The sequence below is a fragment of the Hyaena hyaena genome, unplaced genomic scaffold (assembly GCF_003009895.1).
Source record: "Hyaena hyaena isolate Hyena2069 unplaced genomic scaffold, ASM300989v1 scaffold_451, whole genome shotgun sequence".
NCBI lineage: Eukaryota > Metazoa > Chordata > Mammalia > Carnivora > Hyaenidae > Hyaena > Hyaena hyaena.
The window spans coordinates 95604-114436 of NW_024081080.1; the positions used below are offsets into that span (position 1 = coordinate 95604).

Sequence of the window (18833 nt, forward strand, 5' to 3'; positions counted from 1 at the left end):
CAATGGTGAAAAACCAAAAACAAGAGAGAAAATAAAAACAAGATCATTAGTAAAAGTTCAACAAAGCAATTGAAATTCTTTGGATGTCTATTACATATGGGAATGAGGACAGTCTCAAGTCTGTAACATGGGAAACATGCAGAAGGGAGAGGGTTAATCAGGGCTATTGCATACAGCAGGGATTTTTGCTGGAAGAAAGGCTCTTCATTTTCTACAAAGACAACTTAATTTTGCTTCCATCTACTAGGAATATGCTGGCTTGAATTTTCAAATGCACTGATTACAAAAGAAATACATTGCATTTCACTCAAGAGTATGTTCTTGTTCACTAAGTTCTCACAAAAACAGAATAAACATTTTTCAAACTAGGTGTCTCCAGAGCTCTGAAATAAAGAAGTCAGCAACCTAAGGCAGGCGCAATGTCTCAGCCTAAACCGATCTCTAAAGCTGCAGTGAAGTGCAATTCATGTTAGCTGTCCGCTTGGTGGGGTGACAATTAATAGGAGCTTATTCAATATTTGTTCTATAAATTACCAATTCGATTTATCAACTAAGATTGAAATCCATTACAATTCATTAGCTGGAAACCTACATAAAGGTTAATCCAAAGTGTCAGCAGAATTTATGAGCTATGCACTTAAAACTAGTGCCTTTTAACATTAGATGGTGCTGAAAAGCCTTCTCCCTCCCTGATGAAGCAAACAGACAGCTACGCTGCGCATACACTCCACGCATTAGCATGCGCGTGGGGCTCAGAGCAACAGGTGGGAGTTTCAGAAGCATTCTGGTTTCTCCCCACTCCTCACCCCTGCAGCGCGGTTGCGTAAGGTGGCTTGTAACAAAACAATTTCATTTGGAAATTTAATTTACAATTATACCAAAAGCTTTAATCACCCAACCTGATGTTCAAATTCATTATTTGGAAACACAGAATGCTAAAAGCCACCTTTCCACTTTGGCAAGTTTTCTTTCGATCAGTCCATTTCCCAAACAAACCAGCTTTGTCCTTCTGCCTTTTTAAGGAGGTAGGGTGGGGAGGAATAAAAGAAGGAAGTAAGGAAGAAAAAGAAGGTAGACAACTAGGGTTGGAAAAGAGGAAAAAGGAACTTAGGGGAGGGAGTGGGGACAAGAGGGGGCAGGACGTTCCAATTACTAATTTGCAATCATTTTAACAGCCTTTCTTCCACTGTAAAAAGGGTAAGGAAGATGAAGGGAGGAAGGTTAAATAAGAATTTTAAATGCCAGTATTACAGGGTAACATTTGGATGAAATTCTTCTCCACTTACAAGCCACAAAGGACTTAGAAGAGCAGCATTTTCAATGGCACCTGCATCATATAGGAGTCTTGAGCCAAATCACAGGCGCTCTGCTTGTCACCAGCAGGCAAGCCTCAGATTTGAAGGAATGTTACTTATTCCCACATAAGATCATGATGGAGCCCATTGTTATAAAGATGATCTAGCTCAGCAGAAAGGCTCCAAACTGTTCAGGTTCTTGCTTTACCCCCAGATTTAGAACAGAAATGCCAAAAGCTGGCCCTGCTCTAGTCTGAGGTGATTCATGCCGTCAGTTTTCCTCAGTTTCATAGGACTGTTTTTTGGAGATAGCTCAATGAAGAGTTGAAGACTTGGCAAAGAGAACAAGTTTTCATAACACTGATGTTTAAATGTGTTCTATCAAATACCTACCTTGGCTTCTTCCAAGCGACCCAGGGCTTTGAGCAGGTTCCCCAGGTCACTGCGAACACAGTACAAATCCTAGAAATCGAGAGATACTCATTAATTGTACTCTGTCAATCAAAAACACCTTGAAATTACTTTTATGCATCTAACTCCCTGTCATTTTCTTCGGTCAACCAAAGATACCACTTGACAAACGAAAGTACAGAACCACAATGTCTCATTCTCAATTCCAAATTCTAAAAGATTCCCAAAAAACGTATTTGATCATTAAACCTGACCAGAACTGGCACGATGCTATTTACAGAATTTACCGATTCCACTTTAGTGTGACTATTCACACCTTTTGCTGCAGAAATATAAATGTGGTTTACTAGAAGGTGCTGCTCCAGACGTACCTGGGAGTTTTATACATATTACCATCTTTCTAAAATCCTAAAAATTCTGAATTTTGAAATGCATCTGATCCCACCAGTTTCAGATAAAAGACCAATGGGACCTTACTATAGCTTCTCCTCTCCCTAAATGTCAGTTGCCTTAAAAAAAAAAAAAAGCAACAAATATTTGTTCAACTATTTTGTTCAAAGGTTATGATGAATCACTCCAGTATCAAGGGCCAAAAATTTTCCATGGTGAAAAAAAGTATTTAGCTGACTGGCTATCAGCAAACCTACCCCGAGGCTGTCAGGCATATTTAGAAACCTTGACTTCATTTCAGTATTAGACAGAAGGATTACCATCCAAAGCTTCAATCCTGGCACCTGCCACTAGATTACTCATTAGTATTAAGTGCCATTAGAATTGAGTGGGTGAATAATGAAAAGCAGTTGACTCTGCTTTTTATTAGCAGCGCAATTGTGTTGCTAGTCATCTGACTCACCAGTCCCTTCATCAGTATAAAAGACTCATCAGGACAGTGAGCTTAAATTTTTATTTGTCCTTGTTTGCCTTTGTTATTCAAATCTATCAGTCAACAAGCACAGACAATGGCAATAGGGAGTAGGCTTATCATTCCAAACTGTTGTGCATGGGTTAAAGAGCCTTAAATTAAGTCCTAGTAAGTGAAATTTTGCCAAATATGCCAACGTATCATCATATATATTACTTTACGCACAACTGTATATGGTTTCCAGAATCTGGTGATTAATGTTACTGATTAACAGCCTTTGTGAATGTATATTATCATCCATCAAGTGAACCAAAAGTCAGCCAGCAAAGAATAGGCTGCCATGGAACACCATTATGGTTGACCATACTGGGTCAGTTCCATGATCTTCCTGATGTGTCCAATCCCTCAAGTAATGACTGGCATTTTAGGAGGGAATGAGGGTCTCCCGTGACCTGAAGTACAAAAGGCTAACACTAATCTAAAAAAAAAAAAAAAAAAAAAAAATCATAGGTATCATCAATCGTATTACAGATTTATCCTCCTCTAATGAGTCTAAGCATTTTAACTTTATATATACTCTCAGAAGTAATGAATTCTATAACACTGCAATCTACTTTGTATAATTTTTTTTTTTCCGCTAAGCTTCAAGGGCTACCCTTCTGTTTTGGCCAACCATAACTGAACAATCCAATCTGTTCATACAAGCTACTGCTACACCTGCTTATTATAGTTCTAGAACTTTGGACTTTTACCAATTCCTATGCCTTTTCTGCCATAATAATAAATCTTGCAATAAATCTCCAACGGTGATCCGAATGGGCAATACATTTTAGCCAACTGTATTGGGCAATTTTTACTCTCTAGGGTTTGTTTTTTTTAATGTTATTTTTAAGAAAGAGAGGGGAAGGGCAGGAGAGAGAGAGAGGGAGACAGGATTCGAAGTAGGCTCTGTGCTGTCAGTGGGGAATGAGGGTCTCCCGTAACCTCAAGTACAAAAGGCTAACACTAATCTTCAAAAAAAAAAAAAAAAATCATAGGTATCATCAATCGTATTACAGATTTATACTCCTCTAATGAGTCTAAGCATTGCGGGGCTCAAACTCACAAACCGTAAGATCAGGACCTGAGCAGAAGCTGGAAGCTTAACCAGCTGAGCCACGCAGGCACCCCTACCCTCTAGTTTCTATAAACTCTTGGATGGATGCCATCCAAGTCCTGATAGTCTACCTATATTTAGTGATATCATCTTGATCCACTACAGCATACTAAATCAAGTTAACACAAGGCCCACAGTTAAAAAAAATAGACTATCTTCAAGATCACTAAAAGATCATCAACAAGCAATTTTAGAAAAAGGTAAAACATTTCATATTAAAGACAGTATAGTACTGAAATCCAATTCTCACATTTGGAAATCCAAACCTTTATGCACAACAGCAGATTTCTAGGAAATTCAAGGGTACCATTATTCCCCCAAAAGTTCAAAACCTAAGACTACGTCAAAATGAGTAAGAATTTCCTGTATAACCACCCCTCTTAAAATAGCATTTACTTCCTGCCTTTCCTCCTAGAGCCCCCAAACCTACCCACAACATCTATATACACACACACACACACACGAAGTAAAATCAGGTTGATAATAACTTACAGTAGTTCTCAATTGCCTCTCAAATTAAATTTAAACTCCTCAGCCTCTCTATTCTTTCTAAATCTTCAAATTGACTCTCCTCTACTATACTCACTTCTTGTTACTACTTGACTCACCACTTCAGCCAAGGAAGTCTACTTGCTATTTACCTTCCTACAGAATGCTTAGGTTATAAGCACCCACTCAAGAAAATCTTCTGATTAATTCTCTCTAACAGTAATCATCCAAGGAACTTACGCCCTTTTTCCCTTTATGGGTCAGGTTCTATCTCATGTTTATAATCCTCAACTTTTCCTCCCCAGCACCTATCACCCCAATTCCTAATAAAGCACTGCACATACAAGGAGTGCTCAAATAATTAAATGAGACATTTGCACAGCAAACACAATAAAAAGCAGAAAGAGACAGAAAGATACAGTTTTCTACAGTTTATCTGCGTAAGTAAGGCTCACAACAGTAACAACGTGACAGGAACATGTGATGGTCAGGATGCCAGGAGCTCTCAGTGTTCTGCATCCACAATCAAAGCCAAAGCAACATTTCAACAACCAACAGACCCAGAAACAACACTCCTTAGAGCAACTCAAGGTTATAGCCATTTTACAAAGGACAATTTTATATGTAATTCATAAAAGGGGCTGCTGGAACTCTGGGTGAGCCACCATGTAGAAGATTACCAGCTGCAATAGGACCTTCAAATACAATGGACTAAAGTTTCAGAGAAATTATGAAACCAACATCACAGAAGACAATTCAGAACGTAAAAGTATGAGACAGCCCTAGGTCTTAAAATTTCTGTTATCAAGTCACAGAATAACTTCTATCACTAACTGAAAATGATAAACACTGCCAAAAACAGGTTCCCAAGCAGACCACCGTAACATTTTACCATTGCACTGCTGCAAAACCAAAATAACCTGATTTTCACTATTTTTCACAGAAGGCCAACTACACCTATGATTCAGGACAACAATGCACTGCCAACAAGGGCACAACTTAGGAACAGACTCAAGATTCTCTGTCAGTACTGAACTGACAAAGGCATGTAAAAGCAAGCTGAAATCTAGTTAAGACCAGATATCCTGAAATAAGGTAAAACATGATTGGTATAGTATATTCAGGTGAAAAGAAGCAGTTTGCACAATCCTTTTTCCATTCTTACTGGGGAAGGCACAAAAATAAAGCGGCACCTTCCACAAGTAGCAACACAGAACCAGATGGGAATGCATAGCTGTTCAATGCCTTAAGCGGTAGTCCCATGCTGTATTCTATGTTCTAGGACTGTTTTATTTCTTTGGTGGGGCACAACAACCAGCACTGACAGGTTGGATATTAAAAAACATGGCTGTCTCCCACTGTAGTTTTCCCTTCTCATCATAGTCCTACAGTTTGGTATACAGTCAGCAGCAACAGACTGCTCGGCTACACATGTAAACAATTGGAAACCTGAGCCAAGGGGATCAGAGTTCAAGATGTTTGGGGCCCCAGCAATGTAAGAGGGTACAAGTGAGTTTATACTGAATCAACAAGGGTGGAACCAACCATGATTAATAAAGGGAAAAAACCTTACTGTGACACTAGGTACACGAGTGAACTCTGAGCCTTGGCAAGAATAGGGGCCAATTATGGGAGTTTCCTCCATAATTTTTGGTAACTAGCTACAGAGTACTGCAATTTACAAAAAGTACTTTGTACTTTTTACAGAAAAAATTACAAAAAGCCACTCAAATTTACATATATATGCATTGAGTATCTCTGAAGGGATACATAAGAAATTACTTTCAGTGATTACCTCCAAGAAGGGTAGCTGGGAGACTTTTCCCTGTATCCATACAAAAAGCAATGAACAATAAAATAAGTAAGTAAATAATAAATGTTACACTAAAAATTAACCAAAAAATAATCATTAAAAGATGTCATGATAAAAAGTGATTTCAGATCTTTGTGCAAGCTACTAAATTAAGCTGCAGTTTCTTAACCTCTAAAATAGGGATTAAGGGAAGGCAGGACATGAGCAATGGCTTTCAAACTGTATTTAAGGGCTGCCTTGAGGGGTGGGTGACCTTTGGGCACATCGTTCCCTTTTTCATCTTTTATTTCTTCTCTCCTCCGTGTTTCCTTTCAAGATATTCAAGCTCAATCAAAAGAAACAAACAAAAAAGAGACAGACAAAAAAACAGACTCTTCAATATAGAGAACAAAGCAGTGGTTGCCAGAGAGAAGGAGGAACAGGTGAAGGACTGAGAGGACACTTACTGTGGGGCACCTGGTTGGCTCAGTCAGTTGGGTGTCCAACTCTTGATTTCAGCTCAGGTCATGCATGACCTCATGGTTTGTGGGACCGCTGTTAGTGGGAGGCCTGCTTGGGACTCTCTCTCTCCACTCCTCCCCCCAGCTTGCGCATGCAGTGCACATGCATGCCCTCTCCCTCAAACGTTAAAAAAAAAAAAAAGTACCTGGGGGGGCTGCCTGGGTGGCTCAGTCCTTTAAGCCTCCAACTCGGACTCAGGTCATTACCTCGCAGTTCGTAGTGAGTTCAAGCCCTGCGTTAGGCAGGCTCTGTGCTGACAGCTCGGAGCCTAGAGACTACTCTGGAATCTGTTATCGCCTTCTCTCTCTACCTCTCCCCTACTCACACTCTCCCTCTCAAAAATAAACATTACGAAAAAGAGTACTCATTGTGATGAGCACTGGGTAACGTACAGAACTGTTGAATCGTTACACTGTACACCTGAAACTAATAACTGTATGTTATTTTTACTTGAATTAAAAAAAATTGTTACCAAGAGAAAAAGAATGACATTCAGGCTCAGGTTTTAATACCCTACTTCACCATTACTAGCTGTGTGATCCAAAGAAAGTTACTTTACCCCTGTTGTTTTTTTTGTTTTAATTGGTAAAATTTGCAATACCATCTACCGCAGAGGATCATCGTAAGCATTAAGACCAACATCTGAAACAGCTGGCCCAGTGTCTGAGGACACAGACTTTCAATAAATGGTAGATAACACCACTACTTATTACGCACTTCCAGGGTTGCTACAAAACTAAACATTGACTACTTAGCTTGGTTACACATTCTTGGTATTTTCTGGATTCCTACACTCCCTCTATCATTCCCTCTTAAGTTTGTACCTATCTTCTTTCCCTAACTACCTCAAGAGCTCTGAGGGGAAGTCTTACTTTTTTTTATGAATCTTTCAGAGACCCTAACATAGTATGAATGGAACATGGGCCAGCTGAGCCTTACCAGCTCGCCAGAAAACATCTGCAATTTAGACAAAACAACTTAAGAACTCATCAAAAACCTGCTTTGGATACTACCACCTCCATTCTATCACTTTTAATTATGCTGAAAGGATTAAGGTACTGAGGAACGAATTTTGCAGCCTAGTTTCCATGTCACTGATCCACACAGTGGCATCTTTTTTAACTATTTTATATTGTAATACAATCTTAACATTAAGATGTAGAGTAATGCCCTTTAGCCACTACTCCTCGAAAACTGTTACAAATACCTATCATAATGTATCCAAATTATTCAAATCAACCCAAAGAAACAATGTCATATGTTCTGCACTTTTACAGGCATTATAAAAACAAATGAAGAGTTTCTTTCAAGAAGGATAAAGTTTACATTTGAATGTAACTTAATAGATAAAATGAATTTTTAAAACCATAATGCAGACCTGGTCAAAACAATTTCACCATTTTAAGTTAACTAACGTTTCTAACCTCTTAACTTTATTCCATGCAAAAGGAAAGGCCTATTTAATGTCCAAAGTAGCAGGCTACGTTTCTTTCTGGGCTTTTGTAGAGGGGAAAATAAGAACAATTAGAATTTTACTCACAGGATTGTACTGAAGAGCAGAGACGTAAGCTTGCACTGCCCCTTCCATGTCACCTGCTGCTACCAATGCGGCTGCCAGGTTAATATAACCATCGATGAAATCTGGTTTGAGACGCAATGCATGCCGGTAATGCTCAATTGCTTCCTGCAACTGCCCTCTTTCCTTGTACACGTTCCCCAAATTCGAATAGGCTTCTGCCAGAAGGGGGTTCTGTTTAATCGCCAGAGTGCTAAAGTGAGCAGATCTGGAAAAGGTGAAAAGTGTTGACACATGGGTATGCACGTTACAGAAGAAGGTCCGGCCCGTATGCAACTCAATTTCTGAAGATCCTGTGCTATTATCGCTAACTACATAACAATATGCTGTCTTTTAACTAGTGTATAGTAGGAAAACTTTTGGAAATCAAAGTTCAAAATTTCAAATCGGAATCCTTTCTTCCTAGAAGATAAAATTCTTACTAAAGTCTTATTACCGAACTGCCACATAGGAAGCCATGAACACTAAGATGAGGCATGAAAATGTTATGTGCAGGACTCTCATCTTCTATTTGTTGATAATATATGATGACACCCATCTTGGGGCGCCTGGGTGGCTCAGTCGGTTGAGCGTCCGACTTCGGCTCAGGTCATCATCTCATGGTTCGTGGGTTCGAGCCCCACATAGGGTTCTGTGCTGACAGCTTAGAGCCTGGAACCTGTTTCAGATCCTGTGTCTCCCTCTCTCTCTCTGCCCTCCCCCACTCGTGCCGTCTCTCTCCGGCTCAAAAATAAATAAATAAATAAACAAACAAACAAAACAAACAAAAAAGACACCCATCTTTAAAGGTCTAAATAAGCCGGAATGGCAATTAAAAGGATAAGAACACAGATTCGTCCCTTTTGATTAATTCGGCTGATTAGCTAAAAGCAGCATATCATAATGACTTGTGTATTTGCAACTTGAACCACACATGCACCTCCTAACACAGCAATATACACCCTCATTTCTGAGCATTTCATTCCTCAAGCAGACACATTTTACACAGGTGAGCCTGGATGCTCACGTGCATACTAAGAATAATTTCTTTTCTGAACAGAGTTAAGAAAGCAGATGGAGGGGGAGGGGGGGGAAGCCAGAAAAGGTCCCTAGGCATACTGATAATATAACCAGCACCGCAAAAGGGAGAAAAACTGGCAGCTGGGCATGTCACAAGTGGGCAAAAGAGCAGATGTGCGTTGGTGGCTCAGTTGAAAACCAGTACTGAAAAAATTTCCAGTTCCAATATTTAAGTTTCATTTTTTTAAGCTCCACACCCAGAGGCAGCAATCACCAGCAGGTATCCCCACATCTCCTACCTGTCCAGCCTTCGACACTGGAAGTGTATAGATGAAAGTAATAAAAGCACACCAGTATTGTCTGGCTCTTGTCTCCAGAGCTGCATGCAGTGTCTCTCAGCTGCCTCAAAATCTCCTGCCTGATATTCTCGATGTGCCAACTCAGCTAACCCTTGGAAGGAAAGCATACGTTTCGTTGGTTCTGGAGAATCATCAAAACATTTGAGGGAAGGAGGGGGGAAAACAAAAAGTTAGAAATGCAAACCAAAAAAATGTAAAAATATGGTATATTAAACTCAAAGATGAAAACGCTTGAAACTATGTAAAGCACTAGAGTGTTCTGCACTTTATACCCCCAAGTTAACATCAAGTGCAGAAGTGGTATTTTTAGAATTCACCATTAACTTTTCTTTCCCAGCCTAGACAGAAACATTTACTTCCAAGTAAGATACATTTTATGAACAAATATACTTTGTACTTTTAAATTATAAATCGGAGGTAGCATCTGAAGATTCACTACACATTATTCCTTACGCTTTAATTAACATACAAAAACAAAACACAAGCCGTGATTTGCAAGGTCACAAAGATTTAAGGATGTCAGAACAACCTACTGGAAACAGAATACTCTGTCCCATGCTTTAGGTTGGATTTGGTGGGGTTAGGGGGTGGAGTGCTGGTAACACTCTCTCTTAACCTGAGTTGGAACACCAGATGTGTTTTTAACTCTTAAAATTACATTGATGTTTCTATAGATTTCACAACATAACTGTTTGATTCAATTAAGGGATACACTAGAAACCAGCAGAAGAGGGGGAAAACCCTAAAAGTAAAGGTGCTATTTTTAAAACAGTTGATAAACAAAATGAATTAGTCTCTCAAGAGCCCAAATATTTAATGGGGTCAAACATTTTAAATAAAGACCCACGATTAATTAGATTGTTCCTCTATTATCCCAAATTTACAATGGAGACCAATTTGGCTAAATCCCACCCACGCTGGTTTAAGACTAGCATTTTCCAAAGAGCTCTGACACTAACTAAAGGATCAAGGGTTGCAAACAACCTTACATGAACCAAGCAGTCACCTACGACTGCAACAATTTTTAAAAATGGGAAAACACTAAAATACATAACCATTGGGTAAAGTGTTACAGAATGAATAACAAATGAAAAAGCACTTTGCTGCATCTGACTTAAATCAGATACATAAAGATAAAGGCTGCAGCTAAAGCCCAGAGAGGGGAGAAAAACAACAAACTGCCTAAGTCTCAATTTTAAACACTTAAAACAATGACACATTATTACGAATTTGACCATAGCACTTTTATTAGGAAGTTGGGATAGGAAACGACACACAAATTACTTCAATTCTACCAAGGTCATAGTGACAAGCTCAAATTTTAGCCTAGCTCCCCTACCATCAGAGCTGGCAAGTGATCTGTATACTCAGGAAAGCAAAGTAAATTTCCTGACAGAATGTAAAGCTGACCACTACACCAGAGCAGAGACTTGCATCCAAACCTGGGTGAGGTTCTACCAAACAGAAACTAGAGAATCAATTACACTTTGGACCACTCTCTAGAACTTCCTAGCTCCTTAACACATCACTTTATCAACTTTCCAAAGCCCCTTATCTGCTAATATTAACGCTTGAAATGGCAACTTCCTCAAATAAAATAACACACACAGAAAAGGCCAAGCTACTACAGAATCTTAAATCTCTCAGAATCCCTGGGACGAAGGGGAACACCCACTAATTATTAACCCCACTACCCACAACCTCGTGGAGAAGATACAACTGAAGATTCGCCTATTACTTGCCGCAGAATGTCCAAAAATAATAAAACCCTTGACACACCTCAACTGAGAAACAACAAAATAACCTCGTGGGAAACCTTAGAACCACAGCCCAGTTCCCCCCCTTCCGCCCCAAATAGCCTCAATATGGAAAGGCAGCTGAAGGACACTCCTATAATTTGGTTCTCTTATTTTTAGTACCGAATGCTCTCGACTGAATTGTCTAAAAGGGCAACCGCCTTGCACTTGTGCAGCTACACTCCAGTTGCTTTACAAACTCTTCAAGCAGGGATGAAAACTTAAAAAAATAATAATAATAACACACCCTATGAATAAAGAGATACCAAGCTAAAGAATGGGGATGGAAGACCCAGAGGCGGCGGCGGAGGAATACAGGGAGAAAGTAACACAAAGCAGGAATTCGGCGGGCAGGGTGGTCAACGCCAAAGCACCAGCGCCCGGCTAGTTTATCCCCAAGGATAGGAAGTGACCCGCAGGGCTGGCAACCTCGCGAAGGAAAGGGTGTGGTTCCCCCCGGGAGGGGAGGGAAGACGGGGTGGGAGATCCAGGCCGGGGGCAGCGGGGGGAATCGGGCGATGGCAAAAGGAACCCCTGGAAATTTCCAATCGAGACCGGGGCCGCTCGACCAAAGGAACACCAAAAAGGCACTGCCCAGCGGGGCGCCGCTCAGTATCCCCTCTTCCCGATGTTACTTACAGCGCACCCAAGGAGCTTTTGCTCGTCCTCGGGTGATGCAAAGTGAGGATATGATTACATCGGAATGGCACCCCCGCCCTAGACTGGCAGAGAAGAACCAAATCCGGCTGGGGGGAAAAGGCTGGTGGGGGGCGGGGGGTTGGTTCTGGGGGCGGTGAGCCGAACTGGGGGAGAAACAGGCTGCGAAGGAGAGGGAAAGGGCAGGGATTCCAACGCAGTCCATTCCGAGACATTCTAAGCGCGCACGTGTGGTAGAAGCGTCCCAAGAGAGTAGGAAGCTAGACATTGATGGGATTAAATAAGCAAAAAATGGAAGCAAGAAGCGAACAAGAAAGAGGAAATGTTTGAGGAGCGGACGACAGCGGAAAACCCGAACAGATGCCAGTAGACGACGAAAAGCTCAGCAATGCCGCCGATGTGATGGGGATGGCTAGGGGGGAAGGAAGGGGTGATGAGAGGTAGAGGACGGCGCGAGACCCCAAAGGGGCTTCTGCCAAGGTAGAACGGACACCGGTACCTGTGCTGTCGGCCACGTTGCCCACGGAAGACGCCATCTAGGAGCTTCTTGAAGGAGAACGAGAAGGGGGTAGTTGACCTACTGCCGCCACCACTGGCAAGAATGTTTCGGGAGGTAGTAAGTAAGAGGGCAGCAGACGTGCCAGTGTTTTGGCAGACTTAAACGGCGGCAGCAGTTACTGGCTTCGAACCTTAGGAACTCTGGTTGGCCATCTACCTCTCACGGTCTTGAAATGGCGGCGACGGCTCCTCGGCTGAAACAACACGGGCCGGAACTACTTTCTGTTACAATCAAGTACCAGCGCGGAAGTAGCGCGGTAACCAGCGCAACCGACAAAATGACTATAATCAATGTCGCTAGCTCTTGTGTAACCTTCCGCCCGGGGCCCATTGCGACAAACACGATTGTGGCGAGAGCGCATGCGAGCAACCCTGTCAACCTTACTCGCGGTTAGGGCACCGTCTGGGGCAGGAGCGGCCAAGTTTTTCGATAGCGAAGCGGAGGGTAAAAAAGAAACCCGTCTATACGACGGAAATATTTTTGCTGGAGTTATATACTCTGTTACCTAGCCAAGAGAGACTTTAAGGTAAATGCCAGAGGTGTCAAAAAAAAAAAAAAAATCTCATCAACTTTATTCGTGTAAAAATCGATAGTTACAAGGTTGATGGATCTACCTGAGCAAGTGAATTTAAATGTTTATATTTCAAAGACTGAACTGTTGTTCGAAACGGTGGCGGAGAAGGTTATGGTTCGAACAAGTCTTAATTCTGACTCCAGCCTGATAACTTTCACAGGGCCAAATGAACCCAAACATCTCAGATGTCAGCCATATAGCCGAAATTTCAAAATCGTTTTGGTGTTCAGCGTAGTTCTGCCCACGGTATTGAGACAAATGCTTCAAATGCCTTTGCATTCCAAAGGCAACCATAAAAATATTAAAGATGATTCATATTCGTCAAAATCCTTCCGTCTCTTCGGACTTTGCGAATCCTAACAATCGATGATTCCATTTAGCTCAAGGCAGTCCAGCAATGACAGATTAATTCACTTGCCATCTACCTAAAACCACACTTCTAGATTGAGTCTGAACTCCACTTCCTTGAACAAATCAACTCTTATGATCCCCCTGTAGTTTCAAGTCCATGGTTCAGATATTTTGTAACATTGTTATTAATCTAGATCTCCTTGCACAAAGGATTTAAAGTACCTTGCCACATCAGCAAGAAATTATTATAAGCTCATAGAGGCAACCAGATGGATCTCTCAGAGCCTTTTTTATTTCAAAGTTACCATTGATCTAAGAAAACAAGTTAGTAAAATTCTTTTAAATGTTTCTACTACCTAGTCATTTGACTACGTTTAAAAAAAAAAAAAAACCCTAAGCCCTCCAGTTCTGCTTCAGTTTTTTCTAGACAGGTCACAAACTGTTAATTATGGATATGAGCACAGAGAAAATGCGTATGAGAATATTTTCCATCGCAGCCAATAATTAAGAGTCACATGCAATGAAAAAGACAAAGTTCACTCCACAAACTCTCTCTGGAAACCAGGTACCACCCTCTTCTCTCAAATTGATTTAACCGGGAAAGCCTTTTCTCCCCTTTCTCATTACAAGAGCCCCACCTGTGGTGAATAAACTCAGCTTTTCAACTTTTAGAACAGACTTCTCAGAATCCACTGGCAGATGTATAGGCCTTACTGATTAGCGGGTGCTAGCTGATTAAGTAAAATTATTTTTGTCGCTCAATGCCAGGTCCTGTTCCCTGTCAGGCAGGCTATTTGGCCTATCCATACTAGTGGTCTAAGCTTCCTGACCCCGAGAGAAGAGTCAGAGAATATTATGATATGTTTAGTGGCTGTGGAAAGCTAGATGGTGGGGCTCACAGTGGTTCAAGAGGGGAAAACCCCAGCTGAAGTCTCAAGAACCCCTACCTTACAGGCATTGCACCTGGAGGATTTACTCAGTAGACAAGCATGTCTTCTTTGGCGGGTCCAGTAACATTTCCCAGAGTCTCTGTGTACAAGGCACCGCGGGGGACAAAAAAAAAAAAAAGAAAAGAAAAGAAATCAACAAGACCACGTCTTGCCCGCAAGGAACTTGAAGCCCACCTAGGTAGACACTAAAATGCCACTCGAGCATAAAACAGAAGAGTATTATTTAGATGATAAATTACATTCTGGTCTATAAATATGTGGGGAGGGAATAGACACTTCAGGCTGGAGGAGGGGGACCAAGGAGGCCAGACGTGGGCAGTGAAGAGGGTGCTTTTGTGCATGCTCTTTCACACTGATTTCTGCTTTTTTTTTTCCTCCCTTTGATGTGCCGCAGTTCTAAATTCAGAATCATCTGAAATAAATCAGCCGCTTCCTCCACCCCAGCGCCAAACTTTGTTTCCCCGCTACCGTCACGAGTGGCGCATTAGATTTTTGTTACTGTGAAGCAAATGACCACGAATGTAGCGGCTGAAAACAGCACACGTTTCGCCGCGCTCGCGCCAGCTCTGGGCGAGGGAGCCAGGAGTCACGCTGTGTCCGCGGCCGCCGCCTCCCGCCGCGCCGCTGCCGCGGGAAAATGGCTCCAGAGGTTCAACATAGCTGGAGAAACCCATGGATGTCGCCCCGCGGGCTCGCCAGATGTTCGGGGATAACATTCCAGAGAGAGATTGACCCCCCCCCCCGAGGTCCGATAAGTAGTCACAACGAAGAAAATCCGTCTTAAACTCTTCCAGAAATATTTGAACCTGAATAAAAGTCCACGAGAAACGGACTTCACGGTAGTACAATAACCGTCACTAGCCGGGGAGTTTGGAAAACACGATGCCTTATTCGGTCGCCGCTAAGATGGAGATATGACCAGCTGTGATATCAACCGTGGAGATGAAAAAGATGGGGAAAAATAGATAAAAGAGTGAAAGCTTAATGGGCACATTTAAAAGGCTGCTTTTTGCAGAACAAAAGCAGAAAGGCTCGGGGGAGCTCTGCCAACTGAAGATACCTTCTCCTCGCCTCGGCACCAACCGTCTTTAAAGATGTGCGTGCTCAGGGGCGCCAGGGTGGCTCAGTCAGTTAAGTGTCCGACTTTGGCTCAGGTCATGATCTCCCCGCTCGTGTGTTCGATCCCGGCATCCGACTCTCTGCTGTCAGCACAGAGCCCCCGCTTCCGATCCTCTGTGATCCTCTCTCTCTCTACCCTTACCCCTTTCCCTCTCTCTCTTCTCTTCTCTCTCTCTCTCAAAAAAAAAAAAAAAAAAAAAAAAAGGAAGATGTGAGAGCTCAAACACCGGTAAGGTCCACTTCCCTTGGCAACCATGACCCACAAACCCTGAAGACAGGTGTATCAAAATGGCAGGAGGCAAGGGTCAAAGCTTTGATTCATTCTGCCAATCCAAGTCCAGCACGGAATGATGTTTGAAAAGAGTTTCACAACCTCCAGCCTGGAACTGCGTGTCAAGAACAGAAGAATTCACCAAAGAGTTCAGAATCTCGAAAGGGAGACTTGCATCATCACCTCCATGAACACGTGTCTGTACTTATTGGAGGTACACCTCAGTACTGCATTCGGTGTCCTGTGCCTGCCTGTAAGGAAAGGGACGGGTCCTTTGGAAGGATCATCTAGCTATATTGTCTGATCAGTTTCTTCTACCATGGAAGTTTCTGCAGTTCCTTCTCAAGGGGGAGGGAACTCTTCCTCTGAAAACGAAAGGTAGACCAGGGCCTACAGTCATTGCCCCAGAGATCTTTGTGGATAAGCCTGTGAATGGCTGGTTGACACCACAGGTGTCCCATTGCAGAGCCCAAGAGCAAGTCATGACGAGGTCCCTCCAGGCTCACCATCGCTAGCTCCAATGCGGAATCATCAAATCCAAGGGAACTTTAGTGGACTCGCCGGCACAGATGTGCTTGTGTCTAGCAGCATGTGCTATCATTTGAATGTCGGTCCGGACTCTGCTCCTGCAGTTGCAAGAGTTTATGAGTCCATGGAAAGTGGTGGTCTTATGGTTGTGACAAGACTCTCAGAGGTGCTGAAAACACTTGTGAGCTAAAGGTGGTCCCAGGAACCGGTCACAGGCTGAGAGGCAGAGGGAATCTAGTAAATGTGCCAGATGGTGCTTTCCTTGTTCTGGATAGTTCTGATGACCGTTATCTTTTAAGCTCAAGCTTTCACTCCCATGGTAAAACACTTCACACTAGAATTGAGCACTCAAACAGTAGGTTTCACTTTTGTGAACAACCAGATGCGGGTGGACAATTCCTGATCTAAACATTCAACCAGGGTCTCTGAAAATAGAGCTTTTTGTTATTCAGGGCCTCTGTTGCCTGCATCTGCAATTTACCCTCTTCACTGACCAGTAGGGTATCATGATTCATGCAGGAGCGTTCTTTGCAATACCTGTCTCATTTTGTTAGGTTTCTGTATACCAAAATAGATTTAATTCAGAAACGGCCCTTGCCAACAAATGAAGGATTATTGACAGGGGCAGCATTAATGAAAATTAGCAGAACCCTGCATCTTGCACTTTGAGTTCAAGAAAAAGATTGAAATATCGTTGGCAAACTTTTGTTGCTGTTAAAAACTTTTGCTGCTTCAACTCTTAACAGTTTTCGGTGCAAAGAGTAATCAATGTGTTTAGTGGTGGGGGAGTGCAAGTTATTTTGGCTTCCATAAAAATAAAAGTCTTGAGGTTTTAGAAGTGTGAAGTAGCAGGGCACCTGGATGACTCAGTCGGTTGAGCATCCGACTCTTGACCTAGGCTCAGGTCATGATCCGAGGGTCTTGGATGGAGCCCTGCATCAGGCTCCACGCTGGCTGTGGAGACTGCTTAAGACTTCTCTCCTTCTGCCCCTCCCCTTACCCCCACTCCTCCTCTCCCCCTCTCACATGCACTTGCTATCTCTCTCTCTAAAAAGAAAAAAAAGAGTGAATTATCTTCCAGCATGTGAAAAAAAGTCACAATGTGAATTATCAGATTCTCCTGAATACGACCCCCCAACATCCTTTGCTGCTATCTGCTGTGATTTCTATGCATTGAGAGCACACTGCATGTGCATTCAACCCAAAGTTCAGTCTAATGAAACTTCTAGAATAGGGGCGCCTGGGTGGCTTAGTCAGTTAAGCGTCCGACTTTCGCTTGGGTCATGATCTCGCGGTTCGTGGGTTCGAGCCCCGCGTCGGGCTCTGTGCTGACAGCCAGCTCAGAGCCTGGAGCCTGTTTCACAGTCTGTGTCTCCCTCTCTCTCTGACCCTCCCCTGCTCACGCTGTCTCTCTCTCTCTCCTAGAAATAAATAAAAATATATTAAAAAAAAGAAACTTCTAGAATAAAAATCGTTGCCTCCCTAAATGACCTATTTTTAAAACGGTGTTAAAGAAACATATCCACGTGATAAAGTGCAGATTTACATATACACTGAAAATGATTTTTAATCTCATGCTTTAGAAAGATTTAGAATTATGAGTTGACAACACTCTTCTCAATTATTTATTTTATTTTATTTTTATTTTTTTAACGTGTATTTATTTTTGAGAGAGAGAGAGACAGCGAGCAAATGGGGAGGGGCAGAGAGAGGAGCAGACAGAATCCAAAACAGGCTCCAGGTGACAGCACAGAGCATGACACAGGGCTCTAACTCAGGAACCGTGAGATCATGACCTGAGCTGAAGTGGGACACTCAACCAACTGGGCAGCCCAAGCGCCCCTCTTCTCAATTATTTTTTTTAAATAGTTTATTGTCAAGTTGGTTTCCATATAACACCCAGTGCTCATACCCACAGGTGCCCTCCTCCATGCCCATCTCTCCCGTTCCCCTTCCCCCCACCCCCATCAGCTCTCAGTTTGTTCTCAGCATTCAAGAGTCTCTCATGGTTTGCCTTCCTCCCTCTCCCCCACCATTTCCCCCCTTCTTCTTCCCCACGGTCCTCCATTAAGTTCCTCCTAATCCTCCTATACGTGCAAACATATGGTATCTGTCCTTCTCTGCCTGACTTATTTCACCCAGCATAACACCCTCAAGGTCCATCCATGTTGCTACACATGGCCAGACTGCATTCTTTCTCAGTGCCATGTAGTATTCCATCGTATAAATAAACCACATCTTCTTGATCCATTCGTCCGTTGATGGACACTTAGGCTCTTTCCATGTTTTGGCTATTGTGGAGAGGGCTGCTATGAACATTGGGGTACGTGTGCCCCTATGCATCAGCACTCCTGTATCCCTTGGGTAAATTCCTAGCCGTGCTATTGCTGGGTCATAGGGGAGTTCTAGTGTTAATTTTTGGAGGAACCTCCACACTGTTTTCCAGAGGGGCTGCACCAGTTTACATTCCCACCAACAGTATAGGAGGGTGCCTGTTTCTCCACATCCTCGCCAGCATCTAGAGTCCTCTGATTTGCTCATTTTAGCCTCTCTGACCGGCGTGAGGT

At 42.6% G+C, this 18833-nt stretch overlaps 1 protein-coding gene and 1 pseudogene across 4 annotated transcripts in view; one reads left to right on the forward strand and one right to left on the reverse strand.

The window, feature by feature from the left end:
• The window catches only part of OGT (O-linked N-acetylglucosamine (GlcNAc) transferase), a 36775-nt gene extending 24115 nt beyond the window's left edge, over positions 1-12660 (reverse strand). For 2 of the 4 annotated variants that reach the window (XM_039253324.1, XM_039253322.1), the window contains exons 1-4: positions 12414-12660; positions 9402-9552; positions 8068-8311; positions 1689-1757 (exon numbers count right to left, since the gene is read on the reverse strand). In XM_039253324.1, the coding sequence (XP_039109255.1) occupies positions 1689-1757; positions 8068-8311; positions 9402-9552; positions 12414-12450 (501 nt within the window). In that variant the 5' untranslated portion in view covers positions 12451-12660. Of the gene's footprint in view, positions 1-1688; positions 1758-8067; positions 8312-9401; positions 9583-12413 lie in introns of all 4 variants that reach the window. The other 2 variants (XM_039253321.1, XM_039253320.1) reach the window with 1 other exon arrangement.
• A 3071-nt stretch (positions 12661-15731) lies between these two features.
• On the forward strand, positions 15732-16900 carry LOC120246036 (annotated as a pseudogene).
• Positions 16901-18833: the final 1933 nt, after the last annotated feature.